General features: G+C 38.0%; 1 protein-coding gene across 1 annotated transcript in view; it reads left to right on the top strand.

Moving 5' to 3' along the window:
- The window catches only part of LOC125122839 (ADP-ribose glycohydrolase MACROD2-like), an 86,391-nt gene extending 69,482 nt beyond the window's left edge, over window positions 1-16,909 (top strand). Inside the window, exon 3 of the mRNA XM_047771654.1 lies at window positions 16,339-16,909. Coding sequence (XP_047627610.1) covers window positions 16,339-16,454 — 116 coding nt within the window. The 3' untranslated portion in view covers window positions 16,455-16,909. The remainder of the gene's footprint in view (window positions 1-16,338) is intronic.
- Window positions 16,910-17,176: the final 267 nt, after the last annotated feature.

Genomic DNA, 17,176 nt, shown 5'->3' with positions numbered 1-17,176 from the left:
CATAAAGCAATACTATATACCATGCACTATAATATTTTTTTTTTGTCTTTTGTCTTTTGTTGTTGTTGTTGTTGTTGTTGTTGCTATTTCTTGGGCTGCTCCCGTGGCATATGGAGGTTCCCAGGCTAGGGGTCGAATCGGAGCTGTAGCCACTGGCCTACGCCAGAGCCACAGCAACGCGGGATCCAAGCCGCGTCTGCAACCTACACCACAGCTCACGGCAACGCCGGATCATTAACCCACTGAGCAAGGGCAGGTACCGAACCCGCAACCTCATGATTCCTAGTCGGATTCGTTAACCACTGCGCCATGATGGGAACTCCAGTATTTTATTCTTTTTGATGCAATGGTAAATGGGATTGTTTCCCTAATTTCTCTTTCTGATCTTTCGTTGTTAGTATATAGAAATGCAGTTGATTCCTGTGTATTAATTTTGTATCCTGTGACTTTGCCAAATTCGTGGATGAGCTCTAACAGTTTTCTGGTAGAGTCTTTAGGATTCTCTAAGTGCAGTATCATGTCATCTGCAAATAGTGATAATTTTACTTCTTCCTTTCAATTCGGATACCTTTTATTTCTTTTTCTTCTCTGATTGCTGTGGCTAGGACTTCCACAAGTATGTTGAATAGTAGTGGCAAGAGCAGACATCCTGGTTTTGTTTCTGATCTTAGCGGGAATTCTTTCAGCTTTTCACCATTGAAAATGATGTTAGTGTGGGTTTGTTATGTATGGCCTTTATTATATTGAGGTAGTTTTCCCTCCATGTCCACTTTCTGAAGAGTTTTATTCAGAAATGGGCGTTAAATTTTGTCAAAGGCTTTTTCTGCATTTATTAGATTATCATATAGTTTTTATTCTTCAGTTTGTTAATGTGGTATATCACACTGATTGATTTGTGGATAGTGAAAAGTCCTTGCATCCCTGGGATAAATCCCACTTGATCATGGTGTATGATCCTTTAATGAATTGCTGGATTTGGTTTGCTAGTATTTTGTTGAGGCTTTTTACATTTATTTTCATCAGTGATATTGGCCTGTAATTTACTTTTTTTGGGGGGTCTCTTAGTCTGGTTTTGGTATCAGGGTGATGGTGGCCTCATAGATGAGTTTGGGAGTGTTCTTTCCTTTGCAATTTTTTGGAATAGTTTCAGAAGAATAGGTGTTAGCTCTTCTCTAAATGTTTGATAGAATTCGCCTGTGAAGCCATCTGGTCCTGGACTTTTGTTTGTTGGAAGTTTTTAAATCACAGTTTCAGTTCCAGTACTTGTGATTGGTCCATTCATCCTTTATATTTCATCTTGGTTTATCCTTGGAAGATTGTGCTTTTTAAAGAATTTGTCCATTTCTTCTAGGTTGTCATTTTATTCGCATATAGTTGCTTGTAGTTGTCTCTTATGATCCTTTGTATTTCTGTGATGTCCATTGTAACTTCTTTTTCATTCTAATTTTATTGATTTGAGTCCTCTCTCTTTTTTTTCTTGATAAGTCTGGCTAAGGGTTTATCAATTTTGTTGATCTTTTCAGAGAATCAGCTTTTAATTTCATTGATCTTTTCTTCATTTCTATTTCATTGATTTCTGCTCTGATTTTTATGATTTCTTTCCTTCTGCTAACTTTGTTTTTTTTTTTTGTTATTTTTTTTCGAGTTGCTTTAGATGTAAAGTTAGGCTGTTTATTTGAGATTTTTCTTGTTTCCTGAGGTAGGCTTGTATTGCTGCAATCTTCCCTCTTAGAACTGCTTTTGCTGCATTCCATAGGCTTTGGATTGTTGTGTTTTCGTTGTCATTTGCTTCTAGGTATTTTTTAAATTTCCTCTTTGCTTTCTTCATTGATCCATTGGTTGTTTAGTAGCATGTCCTTTAGTCTCCACATATTGGTGTTTTCTGCAGTTTTTTCCTTATTGTTGATTTCTAGTCATATAGTGCTATGGTTGGAAAAGATGCTTGATATGATTTAAATTTTCTTAAATTTACTGAGGCTTGATTTTTGGCCAGAATGTCATCTATCCCAGAGAATGTTCCATGTGCACTTGAGAAGGATGTGTATTCTACTGCTTTTGGATGGAATGTCCTATAAATATCTATTAAGTCCATCTGGTCTAATGCATCATTTAAGGCCTGTGTTTCCTTGTTGATATTCTGTTGGATGATCTATCCTTTGTTGTAAGTGGGGGTGTTATAACACAATAAGAACATAACACTGTTCTTATTGTGTTATGTTACTTTCTCCTTTTAAAGTTGTTAGCAGTTGCTTTATATAATTAGGTGATAATATGTTGGGTGCATATATATTTACAGTGATTATATCTTCTTCTTGGATTGATCTTTTGATCATTATGTAATGTCCTTTGTCTTTTATCATGTCCTTTATTTTAAAGTCTATTTTGTCTGATATGGTATTGCTACTCCAGCTTTCTTTTGATTTCTGTTTGCATGGAATATTTTGTTCCATCCTTTCTGTTTGAATTTGTATGTATCCCTAGAACTGAAGTGGGTCTCTTGAAGACAGCTTGTATATGGGTCTTGTTTCTGTATCCATTCAGCCAGTCTATGTCTTTTGGTTGGGGTATTTAGTTTACAATTAAGGTAATTATTGATATGTATGTTCTTATTGCCATTTTATTAATTGTTTTGGATTTGTTTTTGTTGGTCTTTTTTCTTCCCTTCTTCTCTTGTTCTCTTCCCTTTTGGTTTAATGACTATCTTTAGTGTTATGTTTGGATTGCTTTTTCTTATTTGTGTGTGTATCTATTATAGATTTTTAGTTTGCAGTTACCATGAAGTTTTCATATAGGAGTCTACTTGTTGGTCTCTTAATTGCAAATGTATTCCAGTACCCTGCATTTGTACCCTTCTCTTCTCATGATTTCTTATTTTTTTAGCATATTTGTGTGTGGATGATTTCCTACTTTTACTCTATGTATGCCTTTACTGGTGAGCTTTGTCCTTTGTAATATTTTTGTTTCTTGTTGTGACCTTCTTTGCCACCTGGAGAAATTCCTTTAGTATTTATTATAAAGCTCGTTTAGTGGTGCTGAATTCTCTTAGTTTTTCTTGTTTGTAAAGATTTTGATTTCTCCTTAAAATATAAATGAGAGCCTTGCTGGGTAGTGAAATCTTGGTTGGAGTTTTCCTTTCATCACTTTAAGTATATCATGGCACTCCCTTCTGGCCTACAGAGTTTCTGCTAAAAAATCAGTGGATTAACTTATTGGGGCTTCTTTGTGTGTTATTTGTTTCTTTTCCCTAGCTGCTTTCAATATTTTCTCTTTGTCTTTAATTTTGGTCAGTTTGATTAATATGTGTCTCAGGGTGTTCCTCCTTGGGTTTATTTTATATGGTATTCATTGAGTGAGTGATTCCTTTCCCGTGTTAAGGAATTCTTCAGCTATTATCTCTTCGAATATTTTCTCTAGACCTTTCTCTCTCTTCTCCTTCTGGCACCCCTGTAATATGGACGTTGGTGTGTTTAATGTTGTCCCAGAGTTCTTTAAGAATGTCTTCATTTCTTTTCAGTCTTTTTTCTATTTTCTGTTCCACGTCAGTGATTTCCACCAGTCTGTTTTCCACCTCACTTATTTGTTCTTCTGTATTCTGCTGTTGGTTCCTTCTAGTGAATTTTTTATTTCTGTTGTTGTATTTTGCATCTCTGCTTGCTTAATCTTTATCCTATTTTCTTTGCTCAGCGTTTCTTGTAGTTTATCAATCTTTGCCTCCAATTTATTTCTAAGATCTTGAATCATCTTTACTATCATTAGCCTAAAGTGTTTTTACATAGAGGTTGGTAATCCTCAGACCACTTAGCTGTTTTTCTGTTTTTTTTTTTTCCTTGTTCCCTTACCTGAGTCACAATTCTCTGCCTATTCATTCTGTATAGATTTTTGATGTGGTCTCCTTTTTGCAGACAATAGGGTTGTAGCTTCTCTTGCTTCTGATGTCTGCACCCCTTATGGCTGAAGTTGATAGGGGACTTGCTGTAGGCTTCCTAATGTGAGGGACTTGTGCCTACCCACTGGTAGGTGGAGCTGATTCTTATCCCTCTGGTGGATGGGGTATGTCTCTGGGTATTATTAGAGGTGGCTGTTTGCTTGGGGGATCTTTAGGTAGCCTATTTGCTGATGGGTGGGACTGTGTTCTCATCCAGTTGTTGTTTGGCCTGGGAATTTTCAGCCCTGATGTGTGGGGCCAGATTTTTCCAAAATGGCCACCTCTAGCGGAGTTCACAGTGATGATTATTCCCAAGACCTTTGCTTCCAGTGTCCTTCATCCACAGTGAGCCACAGTTACCCCCATTTTCTGAGGAAATCCTCCAAGAACCACAGGCAGGTCTGACCCAGATTCCTCTGGGACCCGGTACACATGAAAGCCTGTGTGCATCTTTCAAGAGTGAAGTCTCTGTTTCCTCCAGTCCCATGGAACTCCTGCATATGTGCCCCACTGGCCTTCAAAGCCAAATGATCCCAGGCTCCTACTCCCAGTGCCAGATCTCCAGGTGTGGGAACCTGACGTGGGCTCAGAACTCTCAATCCCATGGGTGAACCTCTGCAATATAGTTACTTTCCACATTGTGGGCTGCCCACCCCGCAGGTATGGGGTTGCTTATACTGCATAATTGCCCCTCCTATTGTCATGATATGGCCTCCTCTTTGTCTTCTGGAATAGGATATATTTTTTGATAGTTTACAGCCTTATTTTGTTGAAGGTTGTTCCTCATAAATTTATTGAAAGGGCAAAAATTTGGTTCTCCCTTTCTTTGGAGTATAACTTTATGAACATAATTAATTGATTTTACACAAATTTACTTGAAGTATTGTTTCATTATTCTTATATAAGCTTTAGACTAAGAGCCATACTCTGTAGGTATATCATAATTTTTAACTAGATTGATTTTTAGCAGAATATATCATTAGGATAAAACACATATAATTAATACTCTAAGCTCCCACCCAAAACATCTTCAAGGTCATATTAAACTTTAAAAAAATATGGAAGAATGAAGTGTTTGCTTATTTAAAGAAGTTATGGATCTAATCTTTTTCAACCTTGTGAGACTGATCCTGATTATGAGGCAGATTGCTCAGTGGTTAAACACATGGGTTCTAGAGCCATATTTCCAGGGTTCAGATTTTGTCTCTGTCCATTGTAAAACCTTGGGCAAGTGGAGTTCCCTGTTGGCTCAGTGGATTAAGGATCTGGTGGTGTCACTGCTGTGGCTCTGGTTACTTCTGTGATGCATACTTCTGTGATACTTCCCTCTGGCCTGGGAACTTCTACATGCCACACTACCACCAACAAAAAAAACTGTTGGCAAGTTAGTTGCTTAATCTCCTTGTGCCTTGGTTTCCTCAAGTTTACCTCAGTGGAGTGGTTATAATGACACAAAGTGTTAAAATAGAGAGACAGGAGTTCCCATTGTGGATCAGTGGAAACCAACCTGACTGGTATCTATGAGGACACAGGTATGATCCCTGGCCTTGCTCAGTGGGTTAAGCATCTGGTGTTGCTGTGGCTGTGGCATAGGCCAGCAGCTACAGCTTCTATTTGACCCCTACCTTGGGAATCTCTATATGCCTCGAGTGTGGCCCTAAAAGGACAAAAAATAAAATAAAATAAAAAAATAAAATAAAATAAAAGAGAGAGAGAGGGAGAGAAACAGCCATATTTAATAAACAGGTAAAAATTTGATGCATCATTTTAGGGAAAGAGGGTGGAATTAGGATGTATAGAGATGGATCTTTTGTTCTTCTTAAAAGATAATGATACTGGCACCTACTCCCTCTCATGTACACACACTCCTCCCTACTCTAGCATATCCATCCATTCTCAAATCTTCTGGTTCTTTCGGGTGTTATAGATGTTACACTAGAAGACCCTCTCTCCTAGGCAACTCATAATAACTGTTGTGCTGGGGGTTTGCCACTTCATTTTGTGCTGAATCTTTGTCAAAGCCCCCTCTTGCCCCTTCCCTCCTCCTTCCCTCCCTTTCCTCCTCTTTCTCATGTCAATTAGCTTTACTGTGCACAAACCTTTCAAAAATTAGTGGACCTAAAATAACACTGTTTTTATTACTGCTTATTAGTCTCTCTAGTTAACCAACTGGTGGGTTGGCTGGGGCTGGATGCTTCTGGGCAGTCTCACTCACATGTCTGACTGGTAGTTGTCAGGCTGGTTGGCTTAGGGAGCCTCAGCTGGGATGGCTTGTCTGTACTCCAAGTGGCCTCTTACCAATAGGTTAGCCTGGGCTTTGTTACATGGTATTCTTGGCAAAGCAAGAGATGGCAAATACTCGTTAAACCTCCACTTGGGTCACATTTGTGGATGTCCCATTGGTCAAAGCAAATTACATGGAAAAGCTCAGAATCATTGTGAAGAGTATTACATAAGGATGTAGACACAGGGAAGTGTGATTTTTTGGAAGTCTTTGTGGCTCAAATTACAAAGCACATTCTGAATTTTTACTATATTTTAGATCCCTATGTAGGTTTTGATTATAGTTTTGTTATTTGATATGTAGACATTTATTTTGATTTGATGGGAACTTGCTCCATATCCTTTTTTCATTCCACTTTAGGATTTTCTATTTCTAATAGATTTTTCAATAGTTACATTAGGTTTATAGTCATTAACATATTGCAGAAGTCAAACATAAAGTGCCTGTGGGAGACAGGCAGGTAACATAACTGGGTGAGGCCGGCCTAATTTAGGTATAAATTGGAAAGCAAAGGATGCATGTAATTGGAAAGCAAAGGATGCCTGTCCAAAGGGTATAAGCTCTACCCATATGTCAGTATTTCCAGATCTACTTTTTCAAGAGAGCTGGGAAATTTAAGTTTTAATGTGAAATCTCCTAACTTCGAAGCTAAAATTCAATTAAAAATTGAATGCAGATTAAAAAGCAAAATAGTGGTACTATTTAAACTGAATAAAATATTATCTTTGGGCTAAATTCAAGTGAAAGCTGTCAGTTTGTGGCTTCTTTAATGAATCCCAAACAGCCACCATCCAAGGCTTTCGCCACCTGATTTAAACCTAACTAGCTCTGATCTTATCTGCCATTATTCCCCAGTTTGCAATCCTTTCTGTATTCTCATCATGGATGAATACTTACTTTTCCTCAAGGCAAATTCCATTTTCTGCCCCTTTGACTTAGGAATGCCCTTCCTCTTTACTCTCTCATCCCACCCTACTTCCCTTTGCTATTCTTCTTGATCCTTTAAAACTCAACTTCGGTGTCTCTACTCAAATGAAACTTCGTTGAATATTTTTTCCGTTTGAACCTCAGAATTCTCATGGCATTAACATTTATTTTTTGACTTTTTCCTTTCTTCTTTTTTTTTAATAGAAGAATGTTAGTTTCAGGTGTTCTCATGGCATTTGTACTATTTTCCCTTGCATTGAAGTTATTTGTGTATGCCTTATCATTCTGCTAGAATGCGGGGTTCATAACTTGGCTGCGATTTATAATTCTTGCATGACTTAGCATAACTGTCATGCGTGATTCCTGCCTCCCTGCTCAAGTGAGGTCTCACTTAAACATGAATTTATCTTTAGCTGATGGTTTCCCTGACAGGGTTAGTTTGGCTGAAAAGAAAAGGAATCTGTTGCTGAGATTTTCATCCATGGAGGCTCTGTGAAAGTTGGAACTAGGAGGATTGAATATTGACTCAGTTAAAGATGTGAGGTATTAAGTCGGAAGGACAAATCAGGCAGGAACCTGGAATAATGGCATGAATGTTAGCCTGGTGTAGTCAGCTAGGATATGGAGGCGTGCAGGTCAACAGGCTAGCTAGTTTCAAGATAAAATCTCAGAAACACAGCCTGCATCCCTGCAGGTGGTATATCCTTAAAGCCTCTTAATGAACCCCAAATAGTTTTCTGATCATCTTGATTATAAACTTAATTTTAATACAAATTTCTATATAATTTTTTTATCTCTGCCCCCCCCCCCCCATGGTGTAAGCTCCTACTAACTTTGTTTTATGTTTAGGGAGAGGGAAGGTTAATTTGAATTTGTATATACACAGTTGGATTAAAACCAAACTGACTTTACTGGCATCCTCAGAATGAAAGAGGTCAACTGGCAGCAAGCCCCTTGTTGTGGGATCACAAGCCAACTCATTGGTATCCCTGGTGGCTTTTAAAAAAGCCATGTAAACATCATGCCCATGGGTGTTAAAATAAGAGGATGTTAATATGAGGGAATGTAAGAATTTTAAGTGTTCTAGATACTTCATATAAATATTCCTAGCACCTTATTTTTCCGAGTGGTCACAGGACCAAATGATGGTTGGTCCCTTAGCTGTTTATCAAGTGGCCTCTAGGTAATTTGGCAGTTCCAGAGGAAATGTGATGAGACAGTTTTGTTTAATATACTTTAAAAATTTGAAGTGTAAAATATAGTCATGGTTTTTATGAAAAGTCCATTATATTATCAATAATTATTATAGTCTTATGCTTTTAAAACAAGAATGTTGCTCAGTTCATCTTAATTAAGATTCAGTTAACAAAGTTTGTTTCTCCTAAGGTGTCTTAATGTTATTAGTGAGTTAATGTGTATTGGATTAAATTCACTTTTGTTGTTACTATAGCATTGCTTTATAGTCCTACCTCATAAAATGGATCAGTATCTCTAAAGTGGTTTATTGATGCCTAAAAAAGAGGTGAAATGCCAGAACTCAGAATAAGGTCATACATTTAAATAGTAAACTGAATCCCAGTACAGACAGAGTGTGTGTTGGAACAAATGAATCAACGAATTTGATGATTTTTGTGTAAATAAACAAAAGGGAGAAAATACAAATATAATATATCGTTAATACCTGCAAATTTGATTTTATTATGTTGTTCTCTCATCCCTGGTGTGTTATGTGCTATGAAACTTTGTTAAATAGTAGCAGGAAGTCATTGAGACCTTGTATTATTTTCAAAGTATGGTAACCACTTCAGTAAACTAATTACTTTTTTTCTAGGGCAAAAGTAAGTAAAGCTTTTTTTAGGGGAGTGAAATTGATGCTTTTGAAACTAAGGGAGAGACAGGATGTAAATAACAGATATTTCATTCAGAGCTGGACTCTTTACAATGACAATAGGTAACCAAGAGACCTCATAGCTTGTTGATAAAGAGCATGGGCTGCCTGGGTTCAAATCCCAGGTTTGTACCTAGCAGCCGTGTGTACTTGGTCAAACAACCTCCTTATTGTATGCCTCAACTTCCTTATCTACATAGAGGAAATAGTGGTGATATGTACTCCATAGATTTGTTATGAGGATTATAGGAGTTAGTATCTGTAAGCATTAGAACAGCACCTGGCACACAGTAAATGCCATACAAGTATTAGTTAAATAAATAAGCTAGAACTAAATGAAAATGTCTATTGGAGGGAAATATTTTTATAAAGATGACATTATGACTCATACAAATATAAATTGAACATTTATCAACAATTTTCTTTAACTCTGGATCAAAAGAGAATTAAAAGAACCACACAGGAGTTCCCATCATGGCACAGTGGAAACGAATCTGACTAGGAACCATGAGGTTGCAGGTTCGATCCCTGGCCTCGCTCAGTGGGTTAAGGATCCAGCGTTGCTGTGAAGCTGTGGTGTAGGTCGTAGATGCGGCTTGGGTCCTGCGTTGCTGGGCTGTGGCGTAGGCTTGCAGCCGTAGCTCCGATTCGACCCCCTAGTTTGGGAACCTCCTTATGCTGCGAGTGCGGCCCTGAAAAGCAAGCAAACAAACAAAAAACACACAAATATATACAGTAAGGAACTCTGAGATGCATTTAAAAATGAATGCAAATAAATGCAAATTGTCCCATAGGACAGTATCAGTTGCATTGAAGGAAACATAATTTGTATTTCCACAGACAAGAATCATTTGCGGTATTATCTGTTCTACAATTCACAGAAATATAAAATAGCTCAAAGACAATGAAAGATTGAGATCATTTGAAAGGTAGAGATCCATTGGTGATCTCCACTGAGACAGTGCCCTAGCTAACTGTCAATTGAAGCACAGTAGGGACAGATTTTTAACTTTAAGATTCTTTCTTTTTTTTTTTTTGGTCTTTTTTTTGCCATTTCTTGGGCCGCTCCTGTGGCATATGGAGGTTCCCAGGCTAGGGGTTGAATCGGAGCTGTAGCTGCCGACCTACGCCACAGCCACAACAACTTGTGATCCAAGCTGCGTCTGCAACCTCACGGCATAGCTCACGGCAATGCCGGATCCTTAATCTACTGAGCAAGGCCAGGGATTGAACCCACAACCTCATGGTTCCTAGTTGGATTCATTAACCACTGAGCCACAACGGGACCTCCTTTTCTTTCTTTCTTTTTTTTTTTTAACTTTAAGATTCTAAGTATACTCTCTGAAGATGGGTTGGAGGCCCAGGCTTCTCTCTTTCAAAGGTGCTTCTTGGGTTGAAAGTCTTTCTTCCTATTTCTATATTTTGAGCAGAGATTCACTCTTGGGCTGAAAAGATTTTTCCTGACTCTCTGTAAGGCTTCTCTGTTCTCTTTTTATCTGATCTGCTTTTCCCATAGGAACTTCTCAGTCTACTGAATCCCCATTCTTGAGCCCTTGCTGACTATATGCTCTGCTATCTCTGTCTACTTCCTTTCTTTCTGGTGTGACTTTTCTAAGGATTATTTGGAACTTCATTGGCTTCTTTGGGAAACTTAAGGTTTCCCCAGAGTGGTTCCTCTAAGAATTCTCCCTTCCCATTGCTTCTGGTTCTTCTTCCTCCTCTCACACCTTTAATTTTCCCTTTAGTTCCCTTTAAATCCTTTATATGTTCCTCTCCAAACCCCTACCTTCTCTGGCACTATCTCCCTTTCCTACTTGAGCTCCTCAACTCACATTAAAGTCATATAATCACTTGAACTTTAGGCCCCCTGCTCTCCACTGGGGATTCTCAAGGGACTCAGGGGCCTCTGAAGGCAACTGCTTGAGACGAAAAAGGCAGAAAAGGTATCTGAAAACAGACTGGATGTTTTATCCACTCCAGTGAGCTTTGGGTACATCCACATAGCTGCTTGATGTTTCCTGTCAGTGTGTTACCTAAATTTTAGTTCACAGCCTTCAAAAAATTTCATATCAGGGTGAATGAAAAATCTCAATAGTTTCCTCAGATATTGGTAAGAAGCATTAACCCTTATATTGAATAGGTATCCTTAACTTACTCCTTCCATCAGAGACACAATTTGGATAAAAATATCAAGGGGAACAAAGACTAGAGAGTATATTACCTGACTCATGGCTAAAATTTCAAGCCATGTAAAGAATTACACAACTAATGGAGAAGTTGGCTGGTTCAAATGAACAAACAAACAGCTAACCCAAGGTCAAGCAGAACAAAAATCAGTCACATGAACAACAAAAATAAAAGAAATATACTCTAAAAAGTGTTTAGTAGAACAGGATAAGAGAATTCAGAAATGGATCTCAGTATATAAGATTATTTAATATAGTTGTTGGTTTAATAGAATAAAGAAAATAAGTGAATTTATTAAATAATGCTGGAGGAAAATTAATCAGCTGCATGGGACTGAATGAACTAATGAAGAATGAGTATGATTTTTATTATTATTTTGAAACATTGCTGGTTCTTTAATATTTTTGTTTAAGGAATCCCTTTTTATCTTTTCTCAATCTATAACTCTTTCAATTTAGTTGATTGATTTAGTTGATTATACTTTTGTAAACAGACATGAAACAATTATCTTTTCTCCCTACCTGATCTCTCCAGGATTCAGAAACTCTATTGAATATTCTTATTTTCATGGCAGTGACATTATTTGTATAAGTTCATTAAGGATCTCTCTTCCTTGTAACAGGACATAACTGGGAAAATTGGTTGTATAGACTTTGGCGGGAATGTCATGTTTGAGAATGATGCACAGAATCTCATGTTATCAAACAATTTTAAGGAACCAAACTTCGCGTTATAGATCCAATGCTTCCTTTTGGAAAAACCATACATAACGTATTGTTAACTTTCTAGTTTCCTTTGATATCTGGCTACAATTCTCCAAAATGTTTATGGTTTTCTCCCCTCCTCCTGATTTGGCATCAAATTCCTTTCCTGAAACTCTGCAAGCAGAAGCTGGATGACCTGCTATAAACTTCAAAGAAATCACTACAGTAGATCCTGTGTATACAGACTTCATGCTTGCTGTCATGTGGGCCATTTAGAAAGTGTGCTAGAATACCTGAGGCCATCATCAAGGACATTCAAACTGCAAAAGAGGCTTCAGGCCCAGGGTCTAGGTATCTTCTCAACTGTCTGTACTCTGGACTCATAAACTGGTTTTGTAGTGTGCTCCAGCCATTAATCTTTGTTTTCCTCTTTCTTTTCATAGAAATTCCCCTCATTAAATGCCTGAATGCTGATGTCCATTCTTTCCTTGAAAAAGGGGAGGGATTGACAAAGACTCCTTAACTAAGCTTTAGTCAGGTTCACCAAGCCTTTTTCTCAACTAGGCTCCACCCTTGCCAGACCTGCATTGTCCAATTTTAGCAAGAATCCTGCTAAATCACGGGTTCTGGTTGTGGCTCGGCAGGTTAAGAACCTGACATAGTGTCTGTGAAGATGCAGGTTCCATCCCTGGCCTTGTTCAGTGGGTTGCTACAAGCTGGGGTATAGGTCACAGATGTGGCTCAGATCCCGTGTTGTTGTGGCTGTGGCACAGGCCTACATCTGGAGCTCCATTTCTGTCCTTAAGCCCAAGAACTTCCATATGCCACAAGTGCGGCTGTAAAAATAAAGAAGAAAAAAAAATAATCCAACTAAATCAGTTCAGAGAGAATTCCCTATCCTTGATCTGGTCATCCTCCATTTCTAATCAAATTCTGCATCCTCCATACCCTAGGTGATATCTGACCAACCTGGCTTGTCTTCAGCAACTATCCTGTCTGTTTAACCAAAATCTCACTTCAAGCCCAGTGTTTTCCCTTAGCAATTTTCCTTCTGTAAATCCCCACTTGTCTTTGCTGTATTGTGAACTGAACCCACTTTTATTCTGAGGTCACGTTTCTCTTATGGTGGTAGTTCCTGAATAAAATCTGTCTTTTACCACTTAAGCTACTGTCTAGCTGTTTTTTTTACACAATACCAATGATATATAATCTGAATGAACAATTACTATCATATATGTACACTGAGAGATATTCCCACTTTCACTTGGATAAAGCCAGTGATGTACAAAATGTGAACAAGTGCTTTATGTACATATAAAATGTCCACAGGGGAGAAATCCTTAATTTTCTGTCCTTTTAATTACTGAAAACTCAGGATATGGAAAAAGATACATTGGGATAAATGATGATGGAACACAGTTGTGTGAAAAGGAAGGCAGTACATTGCTATTCAAATAAAAGATGTGGCCTCTGGTGATAATTTACATTGTTGTATTTAAAGAGAACTGTTGGTGCTCAGAAATATGACATTTTGGTTTTGGTTTAAAATGTTCTCTTTTGGCTTCCCTGTGGCATATGGAATTCCTGGGCCAGGGATCAGATCTGAGCTGTGACCTACACTACTGTGACAACACCAGATCCTTAACCCACTTTGCTGGGCTGGGGATTGAACTTGCATCCCGGTGTCTCCAGAAATGCCACTGATCCGTTGCACAACAGCGGGAACTCCTAGTTTTGGTTTATTATTGAAGGAAATACTGATAATTATTTATACTATGAAATTGTAGTTTTTGAGGACATTTATGCCTTTTGACATACCCTGTGAGGAGTCGGGCTGCAAGTATAAATCTGGCTATGAGGCAAAAAGATGCTCATACGCACTTTTTTAAGTGAAAGAGAGATAAAAATATTTCTTCATGATGCTGATAATTCTGTAAGACTATTTTGAGTCATTTGGATGATATGTCATAGCAGTATATTTATTTAACATATTCAGTTAACTTTAGGCTCAAGGGAGTTCCCACTGTGGCTCAGCAGTTAATGAACCCGACTGGCATCCATGAGGACATGGGTTTGGTCCCTGGCCTTGCTCAGTGGGTTAAGGACCTGGCATTGCATGAGCTGTGGTATAGGTCACAGATGTGGCTTGGATCCTGTGTTGCTGTGGCTGTGGTGTAGGCCGGCAGTTACAGCTCTGACCCCTAGCCTGGCAGGTGTGAACCTAAAAAGCAAAAAAAAAAAAAAGACAATATATTTAAACTATTCTGGTATTTTTCATATGGATGCTGAAATAATATTTGTCATCTTTGTAAAACCTTTATTAAAAAAGGAATATTTGTTGAGGGCTTACTATGGACCAAACATTATTCTAAGTGTACTGAGCTCATATTAACTGTAAAGTAGCCAGTAATTCATGAACTGAGGCATGGAAAAAATGAGAAACTTATGCAAGGTACCCAGTTATTAATTGGTAGAACCAATATTTGAATAGTCAATCTGTAGTAAAGATCAAGCTCTTAGTCTTTACCTGCCTCAGGAGAACAGCACCTCTAAGAGTCCCTGAGGTTGTCATGTCAGCTTCAAATGTTTTATATTTTGAGGTCTTCTAAAGTCTTTTCTACCCTTAAAATGTACAATTCTCCCACACTATTCTCCTACTTATTATTACTACTACTACCACCACCAATGAATAATTGATTAGTATTCTTTAAAGAGGGAAGTGGTTGCAAAGAATGGGAGGCTTTAGAGGCAGAGAGAGGGAAGATTACTTTTATGGCCACAGATCATTTCTTTAGTCTTGACCAGTTTTTAATTGGCTGTTGTGGCCCAAAGACAATTTAAGTAGCTTTGTAACCTATCAATCCCCTAGAAACCTCAAAATTGCATGCTCATTTGAGAGTGTCTTTGTGAAGCAATAGTGTTATCTTCTTGAAGGATTTTGCACAGATCATAGTTAAAAAAATTTGAATTTGTAAATTAGCTTTCCTAAAGGCATATGTATTTTTTTAAGTATATCAATTTAAATTTTTTTTGTTATTTCCCCAATGCAGTTTTTTTCTACTGTACAGCATGGTGACCCAGTTACACATACATGTATACATTCTATTTTTGCACATTATCATGCTCCATCGTAAGTGACTAGACATAGTTTCCAGTGCTATACAGCAGGATCTCATTGCTAATCCATTCCAAAGACAGTAGTCTGCATCTATTAATCCCAACCTCCCAATCCATCCCGCTCCTTCCCCCTCCCCCTTGGCAACCACAAGTCTGTTCTCCAAGTCCGTGATATTCTTTTCTGTGGCAGGTTTCATCTGAGCCGTATATTAGATTCCTGGACTTCCGATGTGGCTCACAGCATAACTACTAGGCGTTGCATATGTATTTTAAAACACTGATTTTATACAGCTTTGTTTAATACGTTTTAACATTAGTATTTGTTAAGAATAAGTGAAAATTCAAATTAGATTATTGCTCTAGAACATTAACAGATATGTCAGGTTTTAGAAGGTAATGTTTTGGCTTGTTTTAAATATACCAGCTTGCTGGTTGTTGTGTGCCCTATAGAGCTTTTTCTCTTTTAAATCTAGCAGCACCCTCTAAAGGAAAAGATTTATAGAATTTGAAAAAGGAGCAGTTTCACACCTTCAGATATTCTTGATCGATACCATTCTGAGGGACAGCTTATTACTTGGAAGTAGCAAAGAATTGAACCTAAGTTTTTTTGTTCTGAGTCAATATTCTTATCAAGGATGCCTTTTAGGTAACTAGAACAAAATAGAAATAAGCATATTCATTGTGAAAATTAACTTTGTCATCTTAGTTACACATCTTTTTCTTGTGAAACTAGTGGTACATAATTAAATTAATCTTAAAATTGATTTTTTACAATATTAACAGTAAACATTGAACTTTTTGTTGACCAATATAACATGCCTAAATTTATTGAATGCCTAGCATATATGTGATACTGCATTGTATGGAGGAATATGCAATAAATATAGAAAATAAGCCACACCCCTGGTACTTACACATTTATTTTCACTTATCTGATGTCTCAGAGTGTGACTGATATTGGCTCATATTAAAATTGTGTTTATTAGGGAGTTCCCGTAGTGGCGCAGTGGTTAACGAATCCGACTAGGAACCATGAGGTTGCGGGTTCGGTCCCTGCCCTTGCTCAGTGGGTTAACGATCCGGCGTTGCCATGAGCTGTGGTGTAGGTTGCAGACGCGGCTTGGATCCCGCGTTGCTGTGGCTCTGGCGTAGGCCGGTGGCTGCAGCTCCAATTCGACCCCTAGCCTGGGAACCTCCATATGCCGCGGGAGCGGCCCAAAGAAATAGCAAAAAGACAAAAAAAAAATTGTGTTTATTAAATTAATGAAGAACAGTACTATTGATATATATTCCTTCTTTATTACAGAAGAAAATACTCAGGAAACACCACAGGTGAAGAAAAGTTTGAGTGAAAAAGTTTCTCTCTACAGAGGTGACATCACATTGCTAGAGGTAGATGCTATAGTCAATGCTGGTGAGTAGTTGCTTTTTTGTGATGTATTTGTTTACTGTTACCCTAAAGCTGAATTCGCCTCTTGTGTCAAGCCAAAAGACACAACCAAGCCAAAAATTAGGAGAAGAAAGGATTTATTACATGCAGCAAGTAAGGAGAACAATGGGATCTTTTCCAAAGCAGTGTCTCCCAGAACAGCAAAATCGAGGGAGTTGTTAAACTAAAGGTACTTCATACTCATGAAGGGGCTTGGGTGGTACATGCCTATTCATGAGGGGACTTGAGCCTAGAAGAATTCAGCATAGAATTGGTGCCACAGTCCACAGAGTCCAAGCTTTAGTTGGCTGAAGTCAGAAAAGGTGATCGTCATCATTCTGTCTTCCACCTGGGTGGGGCATCAGTTCCTGCAGAACTCACATAGATTGTTCTGTAGATTCCTTGAGGCGGAAGAGGACTTTGTTTTTATTGCTGAACTATTGTTTCCTGATGCCTTTACTTTGTTCCTGCATTCCTTCACTTCCCTTAAGATCATTAATTCTGAGACTTGTTCAAGGGCAAGCATTGTGGCCAGGCCTTGACAACAAAATGACTTAGGCCATAAACGACTTCTCTTATGTCAAGAAAGCCATCCTGGTTCACTTTCTTTGAGAACCCCCTACCCTATCTGCTTACTTATCATTTAAAAATATTTTTTCATAAACAGGACTGTATTTTAGAAAAAAATATTATTTCTGGTATAGAAATACCATCT

The sequence above is a fragment of the Phacochoerus africanus genome, chromosome 3 (assembly GCF_016906955.1).
Source record: "Phacochoerus africanus isolate WHEZ1 chromosome 3, ROS_Pafr_v1, whole genome shotgun sequence".
In the NCBI taxonomy this organism is placed as follows: domain Eukaryota; kingdom Metazoa; phylum Chordata; class Mammalia; order Artiodactyla; family Suidae; genus Phacochoerus; species Phacochoerus africanus.
The sequence above is the reverse complement of the archived record's forward strand: the minus strand, read 5'-3'. Positions and strand labels throughout refer to the sequence as shown.